General features: G+C 41.7%; 1 protein-coding gene across 3 annotated transcripts in view; it reads right to left on the bottom strand.

Moving 5' to 3' along the window:
* The window catches only part of vav1 (vav guanine nucleotide exchange factor 1), a 127,883-nt gene that overhangs the window by 15,746 nt on the left and 88,830 nt on the right, over positions 1 to 23,307 (bottom strand). For all 3 annotated transcript variants that reach the window (XM_062974097.1, XM_062974099.1, XM_062974098.1), the window contains 10 exons: positions 22,167 to 22,299; positions 21,912 to 22,021; positions 20,817 to 20,918; positions 20,426 to 20,523; positions 16,144 to 16,166; positions 13,851 to 13,896; positions 12,539 to 12,675; positions 9,863 to 9,928; positions 6,579 to 6,610; positions 4,541 to 4,657 (listed from right to left, as the gene is read on the bottom strand). In XM_062974097.1, coding sequence (XP_062830167.1) covers positions 4,541 to 4,657; positions 6,579 to 6,610; positions 9,863 to 9,928; positions 12,539 to 12,675; positions 13,851 to 13,896; positions 16,144 to 16,166; positions 20,426 to 20,523; positions 20,817 to 20,918; positions 21,912 to 22,021; positions 22,167 to 22,299 — 864 coding nt within the window. The remainder of the gene's footprint in view (positions 1 to 4,540; positions 4,658 to 6,578; positions 6,611 to 9,862; positions 9,929 to 12,538; positions 12,676 to 13,850; positions 13,897 to 16,143; positions 16,167 to 20,425; positions 20,524 to 20,816; positions 20,919 to 21,911; positions 22,022 to 22,166; positions 22,300 to 23,307) is intronic.

The following is a 23,307-nucleotide window of genomic DNA, read 5'->3' as shown; positions in this document are numbered from 1 at the left end:
TGTTTACTTTCTGGAATTGAGAGGCCTCCATCTAAAAAAAACCTAAACCCAAACATTGCGGCCTGGGGGCCTCCCTCCTTGGGGCCAGGGCGCTTCCCGGCCGTGAGGCGTTTATCTCCAAAAGAAAAGAGTTAAAAGAAAGGAAACCTTGGTCTTTGCGGCCTTCCTCCGGCCTGGCGGGAGGCGGAGGTGGATCTTGGGGGGAAGGTTCGGACTCCGGCTCTCTCGTGGCCGGGGCCGCCCTGAGGCCTGCGGGGCACGGAGGAGGCTGCGATGGTCTTCATGGGGAGGGGGGCCTTTCTGGAACCCCCCCCGCCTTCGGCTCTGCAGACCTCCACATCCCAAAAAGAAAAGAAAAGAAAAGAAACCTTGGGGCCTCGCGGCCTCGGGAGGTTGATGTGGGTCGGGGGGGGGGCTCCCTCCGGCCTGTGGCGCATGGAGGAGGGGGCGATGGGGGGGGGTTGTTCCACGCCTGCTGGGGCCCCGCCGCGGCCTGAGAATGTTTACTCCGCGGCCCAACCGCGTGGAGGCCCCTCCTCCTCCGACCACCATGGGGCCTTCCAGCCAGGCTGACGGCTGGGGTTTTAAGGTCCCGTGGAGGTTTTGGACGGGATTTTTTATTGTATCAACCTAGAGGCATGGATGATGGGTTCTGTTGTCCAATTTCAAGGTTGGGGGGCCCGTAGTTTAGTTGTTTTGCTCGGTGCCGCGATTCCATCACTCTTTTATATATATAGATGGGGTGGGGGCTCTTTGAAGGAAAAGTGAGGTATAAAATGTATTATTTATGAATAATAAAACCATTTGGGTCATGACATCTTTCCTTGTGAGAGAGAAGAACTACAGTTGGACCTCTGTATACATGGATTCTACATCCATGAATTCAACCACCCAAAACAAAATATAGTACCAAAAAAGAAATCCTCAATTTTAGCATTTTATATAAGGCATGCCATTTTACACATCTACAGATGTTGGTATCTACAGGGATCCTGGAATCAAACCCCAGCAGATATTAGGGCCTACTGTAGTCAGTTCCTCTGTTTGGAAACTGCAACATAGTTCTTTATTCAGTAAGAATCCATTACACCTATAAATAGGAGGTGAAGGCTGTATCTAGTCTGGATTCTCACTCAGCCAGTGATAAGTTGTCCCCATGAGTAGATGGATATTTTGCTAGCAAGGTGCTTTGTCATTGGCTCTGTGTTTGCCTGTCTCCTTTGCTCCTGTGATTCATTGGTTCCGTTGGTCCACCAGAATTTTCTTCTTATTATTATTTATTCATAATAAATAAATTATACAAATCACACACAACTAACATTAACACAAAATGTACAATAAATTAGTTAAACAATCAGTCATATATACTTTAAACATTTAATCTCTATGCGCACTCACCACCCATGGAACATGTTATTCAACCTTATTCTGGATTCTTATACTGATTTCATCTCCAAAATGCTAATATATGTTGATTTGGTTTTATTCCTTTTTCTTTGACAAATATATATTCTAAGAATTCACCCCATATTGCCTCAAAATAATTTCCTTTCATTAATCCCTTTTTGCATTTTATTTTATGTCAGTTTATCGTTTATTGAGATATTCCACACCTTTGTCATCAATTTCATATTCACAATTTTATTTCCTTTTTTTGGCTAAAATTAATCTTAGTAACAAAAATTTTTATTCTTTCTTTTGCCATTTTAATTTTATATCTCCATAATTTAGTAGAAGTGCTACATTTGGATTTTTTGGGTAGATTAATGAATTATATGTCATTAATTTCAACAAATACCTTTTCCCCGTTTTTTAAATCTTTCCACATCCCCACCATAAAAGGTAAAGATAAAGGTAAAGGTTTCCCCGACGTTAAGTCCAGTCGTGTCCGACTCTGGGGGTTGGTGCTCATCTCCATTTTTAAGCCGAAGAGCCGGCGTTGTCTATAGACACCTCCAAGGTCATGTGGCCGGCATGACTGCATGGAACACCGTTACCTTCCCGCCGGAGCGGTACCTATTGATCTACTCACATTTCCATGTTTTCGAACTGCTAGGTTGGCAGAAGCTGGAGCTAACAGCGGGCGCTCACTCCGCTCCCCGGATTTGAACCTGGGACCTTTTGGTCTGCAAGTTCAGCAGCTCAGTGCTTTAACACACTGAGCCACCGGAGGCTCCCACCATAAATGTACATAAATCCCAGTTTCTTTATTGCACCTCCAACATTTTTGTAAATGGTTTCTGTTATAATAACTAAACATTATTGGAGTCATGTACCATCTCCAAATTTTTTGTAACAATTCTCTTTCGTTCTCACAGACATATTTTTCATAATTCTTTGTTTCCAAGTTTTTAACCATTCCTCTTCTATAATATTAATTTCTAAACCCCTTTCCCACTCATGTTTGTTCCAAATTTTATTGGATCACTTTCTTTCATTATTTTATAAATTTTAGTGATTCATTCTTTTGTTACTTCACCTGTACCATTCTACATTAATTGTATTATTAATTCTTCAAATTCTTTTCTTGTGTTGCTTTATCCAAATCTTAGTCTATGAGTCCAATTGTAGTACATTATACCAAAATATTCCATTCTGTTGAAATATTTCTTTTACATCATTTTTTCTAGAGACTTTATCCAATATTTTAGTCTTAATACTCCAGCTCTTTCTATGTTTTTATACGTCATGTCTTAAGGTTCTCTGGAAAATTTTCTAGATCTTAGTTCCAGGACTAAGTCTTTCTTTCTTTCTTTTTCTTTTTCTTTTTCTTTTTTTCTTTTTTTTGCCAAATCTGTATTGTGGATCTACTGAATGGATTTTTTTATTTCCTTAAGACATTTTTCATCTTGTTTTAAAAAAAGGCAATTCTGGTCCATCTGACTTATCATGCCCAGGACTCTGAGGGAAAAATGCATTTCCCAATCATGTTGCTTCTTTTACCTCAAAAGGCAAGAACTGAAGCTGGTAATCTTCTACAATCAAAGCATTTTATAGGCATTATTTTCTAATTTCCAAAGAAATCTGCACAAATTAATTAAACGGGAAAGACATAACTGTGGGCCCTTGATATTCACTGAGCTTTGGAAACCAAAATCAATGGCTTCAAAAGTCTCATTATATACAGTGGCATAGTACAGAAGCATCCCTTATATAAAGTAGCAAACAACCCAAATGAGTCCAAGAAATGGTGGGATAGTATAGCAGGCTATGCTTACACATCAGCATAATGTTAGGCACGCAGCAAAATCAAGGTTTGCTTTTTGGAGTTTAAAAAAATATTTTTGTGCCATTTATTTTTGAATCTGTGGGTGCAGAACCCATGGATATGGAGGGTCGACAGTGTATATACTTGTCTCTTTGTGTGTATTTTTATGTGTAAAAAAGAGTATTACTTTCTATACCTACCAACATTCTAAATGTAAATGTCTCTTTCTCTTATTTTGAAATAATTATATTGTTAGTTAGGCAATCCCTCATTGTCCAAGTATGATTATCTTCCAGGTGTACTATCCTAGCAGTGGACATGCAGGCGACTGTGGAGCCCTAATCTTAACATCATATGTTCTTCCTCAGTGAGGACATCAGTTTCCAGGTGGAAGGCAGTCCAGATTAGGTTTAACTTGATGCGCCTTCCTCTTGGCACGTTTCTCCCTTTTCCCCTCCATTCATGCCTCCTCAAATTCCACAGCACTAGTGGTCACAGCTGACCTCCAGCTAGAGCGCTCAAGGGCCAGGGCTTCCCAGTTCTCAGTGTCTATGCCACAGTTATTAAGATTAGCTTTAAGCCCATCTTTAAATCTCTTTTCCTGTACACCAACATTCCGTTTTCCGTTCTTGAGACGGTGATCGGGCATTCAGACAGCATGGCCAGTCCAGCTGAGTTGATGGCGTAGGAGCATCGCTTCAATGCTGTTAGTCTTTGCTTCTTCCAGTACGCTGACATTTGCCCACCTGTCTTCCCAAGAGATTTGCAGGATTTTTCAGAGGCAATGTTGATGGAATTGTTCCAGGAGTTAAATGTGACATCTTTAGACTGTCCACATTTCACAGGCATATAACAGGGTTGGAAGGACAATAGCTTAATAAATGAGCACCTTGGTATCCCTATGGATGTCCTGATCCTCAAACACTCTCTGCTTCATTCAGAAAAATGCTGCACTTGCAGAGCTTCGGCGGTGTCAATGTTGACTTTCATGGAGAGGTGGCTGCTAGGTAAAGGGTAAAGGTTTTCCCCTGACATTAAGTCCAGTCATGTCTGACTCTGGGGGTTGGTGCTCATCTCCATTTCTAAGCCGAAGAGCCGGCGTTGTCCGTTGGCTTGTAGGTCGTCTTCTGAATGCGCACAGACTATGTTATCATTCCTTTCTATACCTGCCAACTCTGCCAAATGTAAATGTCTCTTTCTCTTATTTTGAAATCATTATAATATTGTATCAAACATAGATATCCCCCCCCCAGAAACTTCTACTCCAACCTGGCTAACTACTATAAAAAGTATTGTGTGTTTGGGGGGGCGGGGGGAAGAGAAAATAATTACTTGATGCTGATGGCAAATTCTGTTGCATCCTTGATTCTCTGCCGCACCAGATAAGTCCCATCTGAACGAGTCGAAAGAATTTGTTCTGCTTCTCCCCGCTCCATGGGTCCTGCATACCTGTGTGAAAGTTTAAATCTAATTTAATTCATTCCCGCACACAATAATAAGTCATTTCAAAAGGAAAGGATTTTCCTATAGGGAGAAGTTGCAAGAGTTTGTGTGCATTTTTAAATTGTTTTTCTCATTTTGTCTTAGAAAAAGTATTATGCATAAAACCTGGAAAATGAGTATAGTTTGTGAAGTAGACAGTGTTTTCCTCACAAAAACACTGTGCAACATGCTCGTGTAAAAATAAGTTTTTCAGTGACTTTTTAGTTGCAAAAGTGGCATTGGATCAGCAGACTGTTTCAGTGTGTTAAGACACTCTTTCTAATTGAGGTAAAGTTAGAGCATTTATTATGTTTCACTTTATATTTGAGCAAGGAGAGGGTGTTTATTAATTGCAGTACATCATTCAATCACTGGGTGTCTCTGTACTTTACAGTTTATTACTACCACAAGCAACAAGGGATAAATGAAAAATGGTTTCAGCTTGCACTCTTGGAACTTAAGCACAAATTAGAATACAAATATTATATGCACAAGTATATACTTTTGTATGGTTTATGATTCAAGTTGCAAGAAAAAATAAATAAATACAACTGTATTTTTGGTACATAACATAATGCACATATTTTGAAAAATGTACATATACCATTTTCTGGTAGGAAAAAATCACTTCAATAAATGCATACATTAAAAGCATACACACTAAATTATCTACATTTTAAAAATGCATACAAACATATGTGCAAAAGAACCTCTATGTACAAAGGTTTGCACTAGCAGGGCAGCAATGATGCAGAAATAGAAAAGAATGAGCATAAAAGTGGAAATATTACAGTTTTTGACATATTTAACAATTGCTAACAAAAGTTTGAAACAAAATTGAGTATACATGATTCTTATTCAGAACTGTAAAGAAGTGTTTAACTATGTTTAACTATGTTTTAAAAAGGGTTAGTTTTTCAGTTACTCTACTCTCATGAGTTGGTTGCCATGGAGAAGGGGGCGGAGCCAACTGGGTTAACTGAAGAGAGAGAGCAGATTTTGGAGGGAAAACTCAGTCAGTCAGTCAGTCTGTGGTCAGTAAACCACAGGGAAGGTTAGTTTTAGAGTCAGTGCCCTTATGAGGTACCGAGAGACTGATTCTGGTTGAGGGATCAGGGTGGCTCAAATGATTGGTCATTTTGAGTCAATTTGAAAATAAGTGGTGACTTATTTTAAGATAGTCTGTTAGTGAAGAAAGAACTGATGTTTTAAGAAGTTTGGAACACCTCAACATAGCTTTGCAACCATTATCTAAGTGCCTTTAAAGAAGTTATTGTAACCACTAAGCTTTGTGCCTCAATAAATGTTATTATTCCTTCAAACATCTCAGTCTCTCTCACACATCAAAAGGAAGAAAGATAGAAGTCTCCTCTCTAAGTGAGCCAGTGGCTACGTATTCCAATAGTGGTGGCAAGAATAGATAATCCCCTTAACATCAGGTGGACGCATTATAAACGTCTTTACCTCTGGTGGCAGCGTAAATAAACATTCTTGATAACTGGTGGCAGTGGATATAGTTCTCTCTCTATATATAATCATTAATTAATTAAAAACAACCTCCACCTCCACATCACCACAATTGGTGGCTGCGGTGGGATCTAAAAGGAATCCCCCCTGCATGAGTTCTTTACAATTGGTGGCAGCGGTGGGATTTCAAAGGGTTCCCCCCTGCCTGAGTTCTTTACAAGAACTAATATGTTATCATAAAGGAAATTAATTAATGGATTATAAATTTTGCATTATAACATTGAGCTTTTGATATTGGTGTGATGAACGCATTTAAAGCTATAAGGACATAATATGAGAAAGCATTATAGCAAATAATTGGGAAAGACAGACATATTCATGGCATGTATAAACAATGATTTTTTTCTGTGATATTACATACCAAAGATGAACTGATAGATCTGGAGGAGGAGTCTGGGAAAGAAAAGAAAATATTTATTATGGGCGAAACTTCAGGAGAGAATACTTCTGAAACATGGCCATACAACCATACATACAACAACCCTGTGATCCCGGCCATGAAATCCTTCGACAACATATTTATTTTCATTTGGTATGAACCTTTATTCCCTGTAGGCTTTTAAAAAAACAGCTCAAGAGAATTCAACCCTTCACTGATTTGGTAGGAAAATCGTGACAAATCTGGTCCTTCAGTGAAATAATGTTGTGGATAGTTAAACTGTTTAAACCCAGAGATACAGTATTTTCCAAATTAAATTCTCTGGAATCAACTTCATACTGCAATGTTTTCAAGTTCACAAAGTATAGTATAGCATGAGCTTACAAGATTCTTACTTTGAGATCCAAGTGAGAAGGCTTTATCTCTTGAATAGCAATGAATTAATCATAGGCAATTTACTACACAGCACCTCATAAATATATCATTTAGGGCATTAATTGGTGGCATGAAGGCAGTAGGCAGGCCACACCATTTATGGAAATGCTGCCAAAATTCCATTGCCAAAATCAGTGGTGTCTCACAGCTGTGCTTAAACCACACGGCAACATTAATTTAATTGGGCTTTTAATTTGGCTTATTTGATGTATATAGCCAGCCCTCTACATTTGCTGGGGTGTAGGGGTGCAGGGCTCCTATGAAAATGGGAAAACCAAAAAATAAATAAATCAGTATTTTGTTTTTATGCACGTGAACACCTCTCTAGGAATCTCCAGCATAACTCAATTGGTCAATTGCCACCAGAAGTTGACCATAGAATTGCAGTGCAGAACCTAGAGATTCTTAGAGATTCTTAAATATTTTGAAACTAAATCCAGACAAGACAGAGGCACTCATGGTCAGTCAGAAGGCAGATCAGTCAGGCAGATCAGGGTGTAGGATTACAGCCTGTGTTGGATAGAATCATAGAATAGTAGAGTTGGAAGAGACCTCATGGGCCATCCAGTCCAACCTCCTGCCAAGAAGCAGGAAATCGCATTCAAAGCACCCCCGACAGATGGCCATCCAGCCTCTGTTTAAAAGCCTCCAAAGAAGGAGCCTCCACCACAGTCCGGGGAAGAGAGTTCCACTGCCGAACAGCCCTCACTGTGAGGAAGTTCTTCCTGATGTTCAGGTGGAATCTCCTTTCCTGTAGTTTGAAGCCATTGTTCCGCGTCCTAGTCTGCGGGGCAGCAGAAAACAAGCTTGCTCCCTCCTCCCTATGACTTCCCTTCACGTATTTGTACATGGCTATCATGTCTCCTCTTAGCCTTCTCTTCAGGAGCCCCCGTGGCCTAGGGGATAAAAGCCTCGTGACTTGAAGGTTGGGTTGCTGACCTGAAGGCTGCCTGGTTCGAATCCCACCCGGGGAGAGCATGGATGAGCTCCCTCTATCAGCTCCAGCTCCATGCAGGGACATGAGAGAAGCCTCCCACAAGGATGGTAAAAACATCAAAAAACATCCGGGCGTCCCCTGGGCAACGTCCTTGCAGACGGCCAATTCTCTCACCCCAGAAGCAACTCAGGTTGCTCCTGACACGAAAAAAAAGCCTTCTCTTCTGCAGGCTAAACATGCCCAGTTCTTTAAGCCGCTCCTCATAGGGCTTGTTCTCCAGACCTTTGATCATTTTAGTCGCCCTCCTCTGGACGCATTCCAGCTTGTCAAAATCTCCCTTCAACTGCGGTGCCCAGAATTGGACACAGTATTCCAGGTGTGGTCTGACCAAGGCAGAATAGAGGGGGAGCATGACTTCCCTGGATCTAGATGCTATACCCCTATTGATGCAGGCCAAAATCCCGTTGGCTTTCTTAGCAGCTGCATCACATTGCTGGCTCATGTTTAACTTGTTGTCCACAAGGACTCCAAGATCTTTTTCACATGTACTGCTGTCTAGCCAGGCGTCCCCCATTCTGTATCTTTGCATTCAATTTTTTCTGCCGAAGTGAAGTATCTTGCATTTGTCCCTGTTGAACTTCATTTTGTTAGTTTCGGCCCATCTCTCTAGTCTGTTAAGATCGTTTTGAATTCTGCTCCTGTCTTCTGGAGTGTTGGCTATCCCTCCCAGTTTGGTGTCATCTGCAAACTTGATGATCGTGCCTTCTAACCCTTTGTCTAAATCGTTAATAAAGATGTTAAACAGAACTAGGCCCAGGACGGAGCCCTGCAGCACTCCACTCGTGACTTCTTTCCATGATGAAGATGACGCATTGGTGAGCACCCTTTGGGTTCGTTTGCTTAGCCAATTACAGATCCACCTAACTGTAGGTTTGTCTAGACCACATTTTACTAGTTTGTTTGCCAGAAGGTCATGGGGGACTTTGTCGAAGGCCTTACTGAAATCTAGGTACGCTACATCCACGGCATTCCCTGTATTGACCCAGGGTGGGGTCGCACTCCCACTGAAGACACAGATTTGCAATCTGGAAGTGCTTCTAGACTCATCGAGCCAAGTGTCGGCAGTGGCCAGGAGGAGCGCCTTCACACAATTAAAGCTGCGCCTGTACCATGAGATGCCAGATCTGGCCATAGTAGTCCACACGTTAGTCACATCCTGCTTGGACTACTGCAATGCTCTCTACGTGGAGCTGCCTTTGAAGATAGTTCGGAAGCTTCAGCTGGTTCAGATATTGGCAGCCAGATTGCTAACAGGAGCTCTGTACAGGTAGAGATCCACTCCCATGCTATGGCAGCTCCATCGGCTGCTGGTCTGCTTCCAGGCTAAATACAAAATGCTGGTCATTACCTTTAAAGCCCCAAATGACTTGGGTCCAGATTACTTGATGGATTGCATCGCCTCTTACAAACCATCCCGGACACTACGGTCAGCGGAGGAGGCACTGCTCTTGATCCCACCTCCATCTCAAGTATGGCTGGCGGGAATGAGAGAGAGGGCCTTCTCCGTGGCTGCCCCCCACCTCTGGAATCTCTCCCTAAAGAAATAAGGCTGCCCCGCTCCCTCCTCTCCTTCAAAAAACAGCTAAAGACCTATTTCTGCTCATTAGCAGAAAACAAGCTTGCTCCCTCCTCCCTATGACTTCCCCTCACATATTTGTACATGGCTATCATGTCTCCTAGGATACTGACTGCAGAAGCTCTGTATGATTCATCAACTCTCATCTAAACCTTCTCACTTATCAGGAAACCATACAATAGATTTCAGAAATCCTCTGTTCAATCCAAACACAAAGAAATGAATTTCCCCCACTGCTCTCAGGGAAGGACTACTCACAGAGACGTAAGGCTTCACTTTCTTGCAAGGAAACCAGCCAACTTCATTGGTAGATGTGTTCCTTCCCTACAATGCAAGACATAAAGCAATGCTCACATCCGGCACAATATAGGACTTCTTACACTGTAACATTGCTGCTTGAAACATGAAACAACAGGAAAAGCCAGCTATTGACCCATGAATCATTGGGACCAGCAGGAGCTCTTGATGCAAATAGCAGTTGCAAGGGAAATGACAACTTGGATTGGAACCACAACAAATGCAGCGTTTCTTCATCTGGGGGTCAGGACCCCTGAGGGAGTTGCGAAGGGGTGTCAGAGGGGTCACCAAAGACCACCAGAAAACACATATTTCTGATGGTCTTAGGAACCCCTTTGGCAGAGAAGGCTAAAGAGCTCTCCTCCTGTCTTTCTCCCAAATGACAAAATCAATCCCCCCAACTCCATCAGTATTCAAATTTCGGCATATCAGGTATTTATGCTAAATTTGGTCCAGATCCATCATTGTTGGGATTCTCAGTGTTCTCCGGATATAAGTGAACTACATCTCCCCTAAATCCCTGTCAATTCCTTGCAAATCCCTCCAGTATTTTCTGTTGATCATGGGGGTTCTGTGTGGGAAATTTTGCCCAACTCTATTGTTGGTGTGGTTCAAATGGCTCTTTGATTGTAAGTGAACTATAAATCCCAGCAACTACAACTCCCAAATGTCAAGGTCTATTTTCCTCAAACTCCACCAGTGTTCACATTTGGGCATATTGAGTATTCATGCCAAGCTTGGTCCAGATCCATCATTGTTTGAGATCACAGTGTTATATGGATATAGAAGAACTACAACTTTAAAACTGAAGGTCAATGTCCACCAAACCCTTCCAGTATTTTCTGTTAGTCATAGGAGTTCTATGTGCCAAGATTGGTTCAATTCTATCATTTATGGAGTTCAGAATGCTCTTTTATTGTAGGTGAATGATAAATCTCAGCAACTAGAATTCCTAAATGACAAAATCAGTCCCACCCCAACCCCACCAGTATTCATATTTGGGCGTATCAGGTAGTTGTGCCAAATTTGGTCCAGTGAATGAAAATACATCTTGCATACCAGGTATTTACATTACAATTCATAACAGTAGCAAAATTATAGTTATGAAGTAGCAACGAAAATAATTTTATGGTTGGGGGTTACCCAACATGAGGAAGGTTGAGAAATACTGTTCTAAACCAATCACAATCAAAGGGTTACAGAAACCACTATTTCCTTTTTAAAAACAAATTTGCAATCTGTAACTGTGTGAGTGCAGTCATTTGTGTTTTTGGTCAACAGAAACATTTTTAACAAAGCGTCTGCCTGTATAATCTGTAAAAAGACAAATTGGCTTGCAATATTTTTTAAAGGAACAACAAAAATAAATTAAAACTTTTCCAATGGATTATCTTATGGATTATCAAGGGGCACAGTAAATGCCCTGGACAATTTTGTGATAGTCTCATTTGCTCCACAGGAAAACACAGCAGAAACTGCTGCCAATAAATAAATTTAAAAACCAGGTCATCAGCTAGGTCTTAAAAGCATGCTGTGAATTAAGATACTGTCCTTGGATATTCCATTCTCAACTGTTAAGAGCCACTGAAGGTGCCTGTCTTCTGGCCGTGAAAATATCTTGTATAATCTCCTAACAATTCATAATTTCCCGACATATTCCATGGGCCACAAACAGTCTTCCAATGGGATGGCCTCACAGAATGTGAGCGTAAAAGTGATAATCAAATGGGATGTTCAGTACCCTCTGTCCATGTAAACCTCTGAAATACCATATTTATTTATTTATTTATTTATTAGACTTGTATACCTCTACTCCCAATTTGGCTCGGAGCGGTTTACAAAAATAGATAAAACAATACAGTTCGCTTTAGATAACAATAAGAACGGACATAGCCCCAAGTTTTCACCCATCGAAGGCTTGTTGAAAGAGAAAGGTTTTACAGGCTTTCTGAAAGGCAAGTAGGTCTCGGGTAGTTCGAATTTCAACTGGCAAGGCATTCCATAGATAAGGGGCTACAATCGAAAAGGCTCTCTGCCTAGTAGAAGACCAATGATAGGTCCGGATGTTAGGGACTTCAAGCAAATTTTTGGTCTTTAGACCGAAATAATCTCTGGGGTTGGTAGGGGGATAAGCAGGCCCTCAGGTACACCGGCCCCAAACCATGTAAGGCCTTGAAAGTTAGTACCAACATCCTGAAAGTAATCAATCAGAAGCCAGTGCAACTGTTGAAGGATTGGGGTGATACGCCACCTCGCCGGCACCCCGGCGAGAAGACGAGCCACCGCATTCTGCACCAGCTTCAGTTTCCGGATCACTGACAAAGGGAGGCCAATGTATTACTTCAAATTGCACTCGACATGTGAAAATGATATGCTGTCATATGTCAGATCTGCTTTTCCGATGTGTAGACTGGGCTGCATGAAGGGTGAAAGAATGAAGTGTGTCTCTAATTTTAATTTTGGGGAGATGACCCTGCTTCTGTATCCAGTGTTTGAGAAGCATTGCTTCTCAATGTTCCAGTTGAGAAAGGAAGAAACAGGGAGACTGTCCATCATTCAGGATACAGTATTTGCATGGTCCGAGTCTACTCTACAAGCAAAGGGCTGATACTGGACAGCTTTACACATTACACCAACCTGCCACCACAGCTGCTCTGCTTCGGCTTTGCTTAGCTCCACAATATCCCCCACACTGAGCTTCAGTGCTGGGCCAAATGCCACAGGTGGTGGAGGAAGACCATAATATTCTTGGCACACTTCCAGCTTGGGAAGCCCTAAAGAACAAAGAAGAGTGATTGAGATGAACCAGTTTCCTGCTTGTCCTGCATGTACATTGTCAAGTGAGCTTTCCTAAATAATTAGGAAAAGCAAGCAGGTGTTGAAAGAGGCAGACATTGCTTCTTGGTCACACTGTACTGTGGTCAAGAGATGAGCAATAGTCTGCATCCTGATGCCGGTTCTGGAAATCTATTGTCAGCTTCCTTCCAACAGAAATGGTGACAGCCCTTTCTGATGTGATGGAAGAAAGGGTTAGAAGACGCTTGGTTCAAGTTAAGTTTCAGGGCCCATCCAGGGCTTTAAACATTGGAGTTCCCATTTTAGAAAGGGGGGTGGCTAGATAATGTCAGCACTAAATGTGTGCCGGATCATTATAAAGGAGAGAAATTGGAATATGAACCTTATATGAGCACATGCGAATATACTTGTATTTATTATATTAAGATATGCGCATATACGGATCAGCGCATAATCATATATTTTACTTAAAAAAACTTCTGGTGGATGTCCCCCGACCGTCCTCCATTTTATCCCAAGACACAGAAGGGAGGCCAGTGAGGATGGCAGGGGAAGAAATCCCGGGACCAGCTGGTCTGTGTGGGGACCTGCTCTGAGGTCCCTGTTTTTTTTGCCTCTTTTTAATCCCGCATTTTGGTGCTGTCTGGAAGTGCCCTCAGTCTCCCCATTTCAGTTTCAAGGACTGATTTCTACCATTGAGTCAACAAAGCAAGGAGAACTGTCACTATTTATTTATTTATTTATTTACAGCATTTATATTCCGCCCTTCTCACCCTGAAGGGGACTCAGGGCAGATCACATTGCACACATAAAGGCAAACATTCAATGCCATAACATAGAACAGAGACAGAGACAAGAGCAGGCACGGGCTGGCCTCGAACTCATGACATCTTGGTCAGAGTGATTTGTTGCAGCTGGCTTGCTTTCCAGCCTGCGCCACAGCCCGGCCTACTGGGATGAACAACAGGAACAGTGACAGAGCAGATGCCTTTTCTTCCTTTTCAAAGACAAATGCAAGGAGCTTTCTCTGGAAGATATGCTAAAATGATTCCATAGAGCAGCATACAGATCTGCATGCAGAACTTGTGCCCATTAACTGTAATCACCAGTGACTTTCTGGAAACCTAATGGTAGGGTACCGGCTCCAACTTACCCATATCCATTCTCTCTCTCTCTGCTGCATGTCGATTGGATTTATTCTGTACAGGAAACACACAGAGAATTTGATTCAGATAACAGGAATAGGGTTAAAGGAAACAAGGTATAGATAATTAGGGCCTATTTCACACTATATAATTTTAGAATTATGGCTGTATCCATTCTGCAGAATTGTTAACACATTATGGTTCAATGCTATGGAATTGTGGGATTTGTAGTTCTGTGAGCTATTTATATTTCTCTGCCAGACAGCTCGGGTGTCACAACAAACGATAAACCCCAGGATTACATGACAGTTAAAAGGGAGTCAAACTGTTATAATTCTGCAGTCCTGATGGTTTCTATGCTGTTCATACTTGGTATACAGGTGAGAGAACTACATGCTGTTGTCAGAAAGCAAGGACAAAGTAAAACAAAGCAGATAAGGCTCAGAATTCAGAGTCAGGAGATTGAGGACTGAAGAGGCTGAGACAGAAAAGACTATCAAATAGAAAGTGAAGATGGAACCACAAAGAGACTATTAAAAAAAGGTAAAGGTTTCCCCTGACGTTAAATTCAGTCGTGACCGACTCTGGGGGTTGGTGCTCATCTCCATTTCTAAGCTGAAGAGCTGGCGTTGTCCATAGACATCTCTAGGTCATGTGGCTTACATGACTGCATGGAGCGCCATTACCTTCCCGCCTGAGCGGTACCTATTGATCTAGTCACATTTGCATGTTTTCGAACTGCTAGGTTGGCAGGAGCTGGGCCTAACAGCAGGCACTCATTCTGCTCCTGGGATTTGAACCTGGGACCTTTTGGTCTGCAAGTTCAGCAGCTCAGCGCTTTAACACTGTGCCACCAGGGCCCCCCAAAGAGACTATAAATAAGAAAAAATTAAATAAGAAATATTTTTGCCTTTGCTGTAAAACTAGCCCAACTCTCCACATCAGGTATTTTTTACAAATGAAAAAGGCATGAAATTGAAAAAAAAATGGGGGAGAAACGAGAGGAGAGCAACAGTCACTTCTATACAATGTGGCAAGCGAGGTGGAGTTAAAATCCCAGGTACCCATGCCAGGAAGATGAGTGTCTATTTGTTGAGCATGCTCACACACAGTTTTAAAGCACATCCAAACTAGTTAGAAAACTCAAGAAGTCACAGGTTTTGTTTCTTTTCTTTCTGATTTTTTATTTGGGATATCCATATATCCCAAATGTTGATTCCAGAATATTTTCTGTCAAAATACAGTATGTACTATCTCCCCAGATGAATTTAATTTTAACTCAGTATACAATTGGAAGGATTAGGAACAAATTCTGGGCCTTTTCCATTAGTCTGGATGAGCTCTGACTGCCAGGTAGATACAGGCAGTCCTCAAGTTACAAACATCTGAATTACATCCAACCCCTAGTTACAAATGGGGATAAGACAACAGGAAGTGAATCTTTTATTCAGAGTCATACATATTAGGGAAAATATTAGATTCTTAATTTCATGTTTGTTCTGCCCCTCAGTAATATGAGAAGAAAGAAATTGGAAGTGACGAGTATTCCAGTCTTTGTCAATTCTTACCCTGGCTTCTTCCCTTGCTTGCCCCATACTTGATTCTGGGATTGAGATTATGTCTGGCTGTGGGTGGGAGACTCAGGCAGAGGGTTTGAAAGGAAGAGTTGGCAAATGGGAACACTTCCTTCTATCAAACCTTTTCTACAAATACAATTTTCATGCCATGCAATCTTGTTGTTAAACAGAAACATGTATAATGTAATCATGTTTTGGTGGGGGGTGTTGTATGTTTTCCGGGCTGTATGGCCATGTTCTAGGAGTATTCTCTCCTGACGTTTCGCCCACATCTATGGCAGGCATCCTCAGAGGTTGTGAGGTATGGAGAAACTAAGCAAGGAAGGTTTATATTTATATCTGTGGAAAGTCCAGAGTGAGGGAAGAACTCTTGTCAGTTGGAGGCCAGTGTGAATGTTGTTCATTCATTCACACTGGCCTCCAACTGACAAAGAGTTTTTTTCTCACCCTGGACTTTCCACAGATATGTATATAAACCTTCCTTTCTTAGTTTCTCCATACCTCACAACCTCTGAGGATGCCTGCCATAGATGTGGGCGAAACGTCAGGAGAGAATACTCCTAGAACATGGCCATACAGCCTGGAAAACATACAACAACCCTGTGATCCTGGCCATGAAAGTCTTTGACAACACATGTTTTGGTTAATTCAAAATGCAGCTTCTCCTTTTGCCCACTGTTACGTTCCAATCTAGCAATAGATTTGCCTTTACTTTATGTTTTACCTTCTTCATGGTAGATCCTGATTCTGCATGAAACAGACAAAAACAAGAAAACATTACAATGGGTACAGTGGGGTAGGGGGCGCATCAATGTTGCCCTACAGAGAGAAAATAGAAAGGCAACCCATAACAGCCTTCGTTAGCCCCCAAGCTACTTCTTTGCTTTGCAGTGTACCCACAAGAACCCCAAGAAAGTGCTGTTAACTGTAAACCACCTCAAAACCTATTAAGTGTAATAATAATAATAATAATAATAATAATAATAATAATAATAATAATTCTTTATTTATATACTGCTTTTCTCCCTCGCGGTACCAAAAGCAGCTTATTATTTATTTATGTATTTATTACATCACTTCTACCCCGCCCTTCTCACCCATCAGGGGACTCAGGGCGGCTTACAATATAAACATACACATTAAAAAACAGTTGTCGTCAAATTTAAAACTCCATCAAGATTAAAAATTACAATAAAATTAAGAATATCAATTAAAATATACATAATTATACATTTAAATATACATTTAAGGCGCTTTCCATGTTCATGTGGGGTCTGTCAGTAGGTCATATATTCTTATCTCATTTTTGCTGCTACTCATGCTCAAATGCCTGGTCCCATAATCACGTTTTTGTCCTCTTTCGGAAAGACAGGAGGGAGGGAGCCTGCCTGATTTCAATGGGGAGGGCGTTCCATAGGCGGGGAGCCACCACTGAAAAGGCCCTGTCTCTCGTCCCCGCCAGCCGCACTTGTGAGGCTGACGGGACCGTGAGCAGGGCCTCATCTGACGATCTTAAGCTTCGAGGTGGGTCGTAGCGGGAGACACGCTTACAACATATTAAAATTACATAACAACAGAGTACATCAATAATATAAGCATAATAGGATAAACAGATTAAGAAAACAACTACAATATACATTCAAGTTCATGAGGCTTTGTTTTACAAAACCCAAATGTTATACCACTATCTCAAAGTGTTTACTGACACTAAGCTGGAGAAGAGCCTAGAGTCTACCGAGAAACCAGTCAAGATGCAAGTGACTTTAAAGCAGGCATGGGCAAACTTCGGCCCTCCAGGTGTTTTGGGCTTCTACTCCCACAATTCCTAACAGCCAGTAGGCAAAGCCAAGTCAAAAATCATGGTGTTCGGAAAGCACCCATCTAGACACAAATTTATTTATTTATTTATTTATTTTCCAAACTTATATGCCGCCACTCCCCTAGGGCTCGGAGCGGCTTACAAGAAATGGGTTCTAGATGCAGAGCGTATCTATAAAAGAGGTTAGCTCTTTTACATATCTAGGCTTAGTATACTCAGAGACTGGCTCTTGGCTGGCACACTCCCAATCTTGCGCAATCAAAATTAGAGCACGTTCTAACACACTGGCAAGACTGCTAACCCACAGATATCCTGCCTCTTTAACTCCAATAATCAAAGTTTATATTAAAAAAAACCTCCCCATGATAATATATGGAGGAGAAATCTGGGGCCTGAGCAAACTGCCAATACTAGAACAAACACAATCAAATATTTTAAGACAGATACTTGGCGTTGACACTAAGACCACCGCTGCTGCAGTTAGAGTTAGAAATATATTCTATTGAAGGTCTTGCCAAAATGAGGGCCTTTAATTACTGGTCTAAAATAAAAAATCTCGAAAATAACAAACTGCCAAAATTGTGCTTCTTAGAACAATCTAATGGCTTAAACCAAGATTCCTGGGCAGAACAACTAACAAGGTTTCTTTGCACCTGCGGATTACAAATTACTTCCTTAGACCAGAATAGGGATGCCGAAAAAAGGACAGTAATCCAAAGGATCCTAGATATTGAGGCCCAGAAAGACATAGCCACCCTGTCAAATACAGGATCTCTGAAGTGGTTAGGACGCTTTAACGTAATTTCCAGCGGGCGCTGTACCTAAAAGCAGATATGCCAAAACACCTAAGAATCACTTTCACTAGGGCATTATTCGAACAAATGGAGTCCATGGAGAGATATGGCAGATTCAACCACATCCCATATGAAGAAATTTATGTATTTGTGGCTCCCCTGAAGTCGAAAATTTGAACCACATTTTGCATAATTGTAACCTATATGAAAAAGAAAGGAAACAATACTTATGGGTATTAAGGTTATTGCGTTATTGAGGCCAAAACTTCATTTTTGTTGGCCGGTTATAACTCCACTCTGACAACAAAAGTGGCCCTGTATTTGTTTAAAGCTGCTAAAAAGAGATCTGAATACATAGATCAGATTGGGGTGCAGTGTATGGGAGACGAGGATAGTTGATGCATAGATCTATAGTTAAGCTAAATTGGCACCAAGCTGGCAAAAACCTGTATATCTGTATTTTATTTTAAGTGAATTAGATGTATGTTGTATGTTGTGTTTGTATTGTCTGTTCTTGATAAGGCCAACTGGCTAATCAATAAATTGTTGTTGTTGTTGTAACAGGCTGTTACGAATTGTGGGAGCTAAAGTCCAAAACACCTGGAGGGCTGAATTTTGCCCATGCCTGTGTTAAAGTCTGATTTTGTGTTCAGGCTGGATACTCTCCACGATACAAGAATCAACTACACACAACACAATACGGAATGAAAAGGCCACAACTTCAGTGGTTAATAGCTGTAAATACAGTTGGTGCAATAACATATGAGAGATCATAGGAAAAGTCCCATGTGGGCCTAAGCCTCCAGTTATAACCCTACCACCACCACCACCAAGAGGTGCTGTAAATGTGCCTGATCCCAAGGCTAGGGCCTGAACTACTTCCAGTTTACACAAACCAACCCCCCTTTACTGTTACCAATGCCCAAGAGGCACTGCTAATCCATGTCCTGGATCCAGGACCCATGCCAATTGTGACAATTGTGACAAAGTTGTGACAATACATGTAGCAGACCTAGTAACATTTGAAGACAATACTATATCAACCTGCAATGCAGGCAGGGTGAGTGGCATGGCACTTGGCAAGCAATTGCCAAGAGCTCACTGGGACAGTTGCTTTCATTCCCCACAATCCAACCAGAACGAAGCCCTACATGGCCACTCTGGTCAGGCCCATCCCCAGCCAATGAGATTGAACCAGCTGGTTCCCTCTCATTGGCTGCAAGGACCAGGAACACTCAAGACACCCAAATCTACAATCCCTACCCTCCTCCAATGGTGAGTTGTGTGGGGAAGTGGAGTACACAGGTGTTAAGCGGTGTACAATATCCTATGTTCACTACATCACAGGAACTAGAAACCCGCTTTGGCCCAGGTTTAAATTATGTCAGGAAGCGCGTTAAGAGAACTGAGATATAAACTTGATTGCCCACTAGTGTCCACATCACATCATAGCCAGAAATATTCAGCTGAGGTTACCTGTGCTGAAAGGGAGAAGACAGAAAAGTTTAATGAAAGGAGATGTTTATTTGTAAATACCATTACTAAATAAGTAATGTCCTACATCCCCCAGCAGGAAAAAAGTGTGTTCACAAATGAATGTCAGTGAAATCCATAGGCAATCAATTCCTACTCCAGGAGGGACATTTAGGGTGGCAAATTTCCATACCCTCCACTATGGGAATTGTAGTCTGAATGGAAAATGATCCCCTGCTCTAGCCAAAGAGGATCTATCTCAGGCATGGGCAAACTTTTTTACCTTGGGTCCGCATTGTGGACTTGGCTGGAAAGGCCGGGAAGGGGTGGGTGGGTGTTTTTGTGCGCAAGGTGGAGCAGGCCTGCATGGGATAGGGCAGGAGCAGGGTCATGCTCAGGTTGCCCTCCCAGCATACGAACGGTGCTGCTTGCCTCATCCTTGTGCCGCGATGAAGGTGGGACATGCAGCGACTGCCTCGATCCTCCTCCCCCAATCCTTGGGATGTCCTCTTGGCATTATGCCAGGAGGAGGGTGAGGTAGGTGGCAGATGAGAGTGTTCCGGAGGATTCTCAGCTGCTACGTGCCTTCTCCTGGCATAAGGATGGGTCCTTATGCCAGGAGGAGGGTGAGACACGTGGGTGGCTGAGAGCTCTCCAGAAGGCTCTCAGCTGCTATGTGCCTTCTCTCCTGTCTTTCTGGCATAAGGATGTGGCAGCGACCGTGTCCTTATGCCAAGAGGACAGGGAAAATGAGGAGGGCTTGAGGTCCAGGGGGCCACATCCATCCCTGGGCCTTTGTTTGCCCATACCTAATCTAGCTTCAGGATGGTGGGCATAGCAGCATGAGGTCAAAGCACAGTCCAAGATCCTCCCTATCCTCAAAGGATCCTTCTAAAACTCTCAGCAGACTAGAAAATTACCTGAGCTGGACTTCCCACAGGGTGATACTCGGCCTAGACATTCCTTGTGAGCAGGTAATCGGCATTTGCTGCAGCGATAGCCCTGGTAGAAGGTCCCTCTGTATCCAGAAGGGAAGAAACCCATTAAAAAGGGAAATTTTGCCTGTGTATCTTACAAGACTTTCTTCTGTTGCAAATTAAAGCTTGGCTGGTGTGATTCCAAATAATGATTGGCATCAACTGAAACTCCATATTCCAGAGTGAGAGAACATTTATACTGGGCTTTCCTTCATTACCAGTTCCACTCACTTCAATCTGAAAAGTGGAGCCATGTAAAACTGGCAGTTGTACAGTATTGTGGACACTTGTTATACTCCCCCAGAACTTGGAGAAAGGGTGGTAGCACACATACCTCAGCAGCATCTGACAAGCTTTGCAAGAAGTTGTATCCTCAAAGGAGTACATGTGAAATTCATGTCTATTTGCCATAGCATTTTCAGGGTAGATATTAGAACTGCAACAGAGTGAGAAACAGGAAGTCGCTAAGTTTCACAAACAGCAACTAGAAGGCAAAGTTCTTCCACCTGCCTCTGAAGTGGATTAATGATTTGGTATTGGTACATTCCTTCTTTTTCTTCTCATTTATTTATCCAATCTATCAGAAGTTGTTTTTAAACACTTCAGTTTGGTGTAAGTACACCAAGTTAAGGAAAAAAAAACCCATTTGTTTATGTGTGAGCGCCTAAGAACTAAGGCTTTTGACAGAACTACCTTAATGAGAATACACATTAATGAGAAAATACGGGAAGACTCCTGTTACTGTAGAAAACATACCACTTAACCACTCCTGATGAAAAATGATCCCTAGGAATTTGGTAGGTCCTCCAGGTGATTCTATAGTATGCTTCCCTAAGAAGGTACTGCAGAATTCCATTGAAGGACCCAACAAATTCCAAGAGAGGATACATCTCTTAAGAATATCTTGCTTTTCAAATGCAATTCTATGGTATGCTGAAACTGGATGTCAGCTAATTTAATGGCATTTCAGGTCATTGCAGTTCACACAGGAATTTATCTTCGGTGGCTACAGGGATCTTATTGTATGTAGTCTCCAAAATTTTATAGATTTGGGTCAATGGGAGCAGCTGTCTCTATGTATGCTCCAGGAACATGCAGAGTGACACCATCTCATATTCTAGCTTTGTTCTCAGGGGCATTTGGGGCCATGAATGCAGCTGGGTTGCTTTGACTCACTCAACCCCCACTTATAAATGGAGAACAGAAAATCGAACAGAAAATGTGAAACTGAAATTTCCACTACCTTTGTCCTAAATACCTGTATTTTAATCCTTAAGTGTTTTCATTCCATTCCCCTGAAACCTATGGGCCAAAACAGTGTACCAATACTAATTCTAAGTTAATCAGAGATTGATCTTCAATACTGTATATAAGAAGCTTAGAAGGATAAATTAAAGAATACAAAGCTACAAGAATTGAAGAGACTTACAGGGCCATTTCAAATTGTTCCATCCACTTCTTTTTCAATTCCCGTGTCTTGAAGTACAGTTCATAGCCTGAAGATCCAGTAAGTTCAATTAGGAGAAACATGTGACTCCACTGAGAAGAAGGGAAAAAAAGAAAGAAAGGGCATATTATGACCTTTTAGGAAAAAAATATTGGTTGGGACATTTTGATCTCAGCCCCTCTTGCTCTCACGGCCCCTTTTGATTTTCTCCCCCAAAAGGATGTGTCCAGACATTACCTTCTTATTGTCCTTCACTACAGAAGAGTCATCTTGAACTTGGTAGTTGGACAAATCAACAAACTGCTTCATTTCATATGAATCTCCTTTTCGCTTGCAGATGAGAAGAGCTTTATCCAGGAGGAAGGCATACCTATGAGAGATTTTTAACTTGAGAAACTCCAATAAAGCTGACAGATAAAATAAGCATTTTATAAATGTTCTCAGTGATGAAATAGACTAGAAGCTCTTCAGAAGAAGCAAAGGTAGATTAAAATATTTTGATATCAAATGGAGTCAGCAGATCATCTGGATTTGTTTCACCATTCACCATTACAGTGATTTGTGAATGTGACAAATATCTTTCACTCTCCCTTACACTCAGAGTCATGTCTGACTTCTTCCATAAGACTAGGATGAAACCAATCATGTGTCACTGTGAAAGACAGAGTGGACTTTCATAATGGCTCAGGATCTGAAAGCAGATTTACATCTCAGCATTTAACAGGTTCTGAAGAATCTCTCATATCCACAAAGAACCAGGTGAATATATAGGAAGTGAATGTAGTAGCAGGAATAGAATAGACTTCAGTAGTATGTGAGACAGAAAAACACAGATGTCCTAAGATCATAACTCGTTGCCATCACATTCGAGTTTCACAACTCAGTGTGGTGGAAGCTCCTTCTTTGGAGACTTTTAAACAGAGGCTGGATGGCCATCTTTCGTGCTTTTCCCACATGGCAGGGAGTTGGACTAGATGACCCATGTGGTCTCTTCCAACTCTGTGATCCTATGATTCTATGAAATAATGTTTGTGCTGATATAGGTACTTGACCAGTATATATCATATTGGCAAATACTTCCATGGCATAGGCCACTCTCCCACACAGCATGTCCTCAGTTGGACCATTCAGAAGTACAGAAGAAACTGAGACAATGGATTTAGACATGAGAATTTACATCTACCTGTATTGGAAACTTTCAGGACAGAACCTCATATAGGATTTTAAAAGTCAAGTTAGTGACAGAAAATCAAGAGAAACAGACCAAGACAGGAGTATGTATTGTGAATACTTATAAAAGTCTCAAAAAGTGGAAGTACAACGTCAAGAAAGAGGTTAAACCTAAATATTTAAAAAAACTCATTTTTCTACACACAAC

The sequence above is a fragment of the Anolis carolinensis genome, chromosome 2, assembly GCF_035594765.1.
Source record: "Anolis carolinensis isolate JA03-04 chromosome 2, rAnoCar3.1.pri, whole genome shotgun sequence".
Lineage (NCBI taxonomy): Eukaryota > Metazoa > Chordata > Lepidosauria > Squamata > Dactyloidae > Anolis > Anolis carolinensis.
The sequence above is the reverse complement of the archived record's forward strand: the minus strand, read 5'-3'. Positions and strand labels throughout refer to the sequence as shown.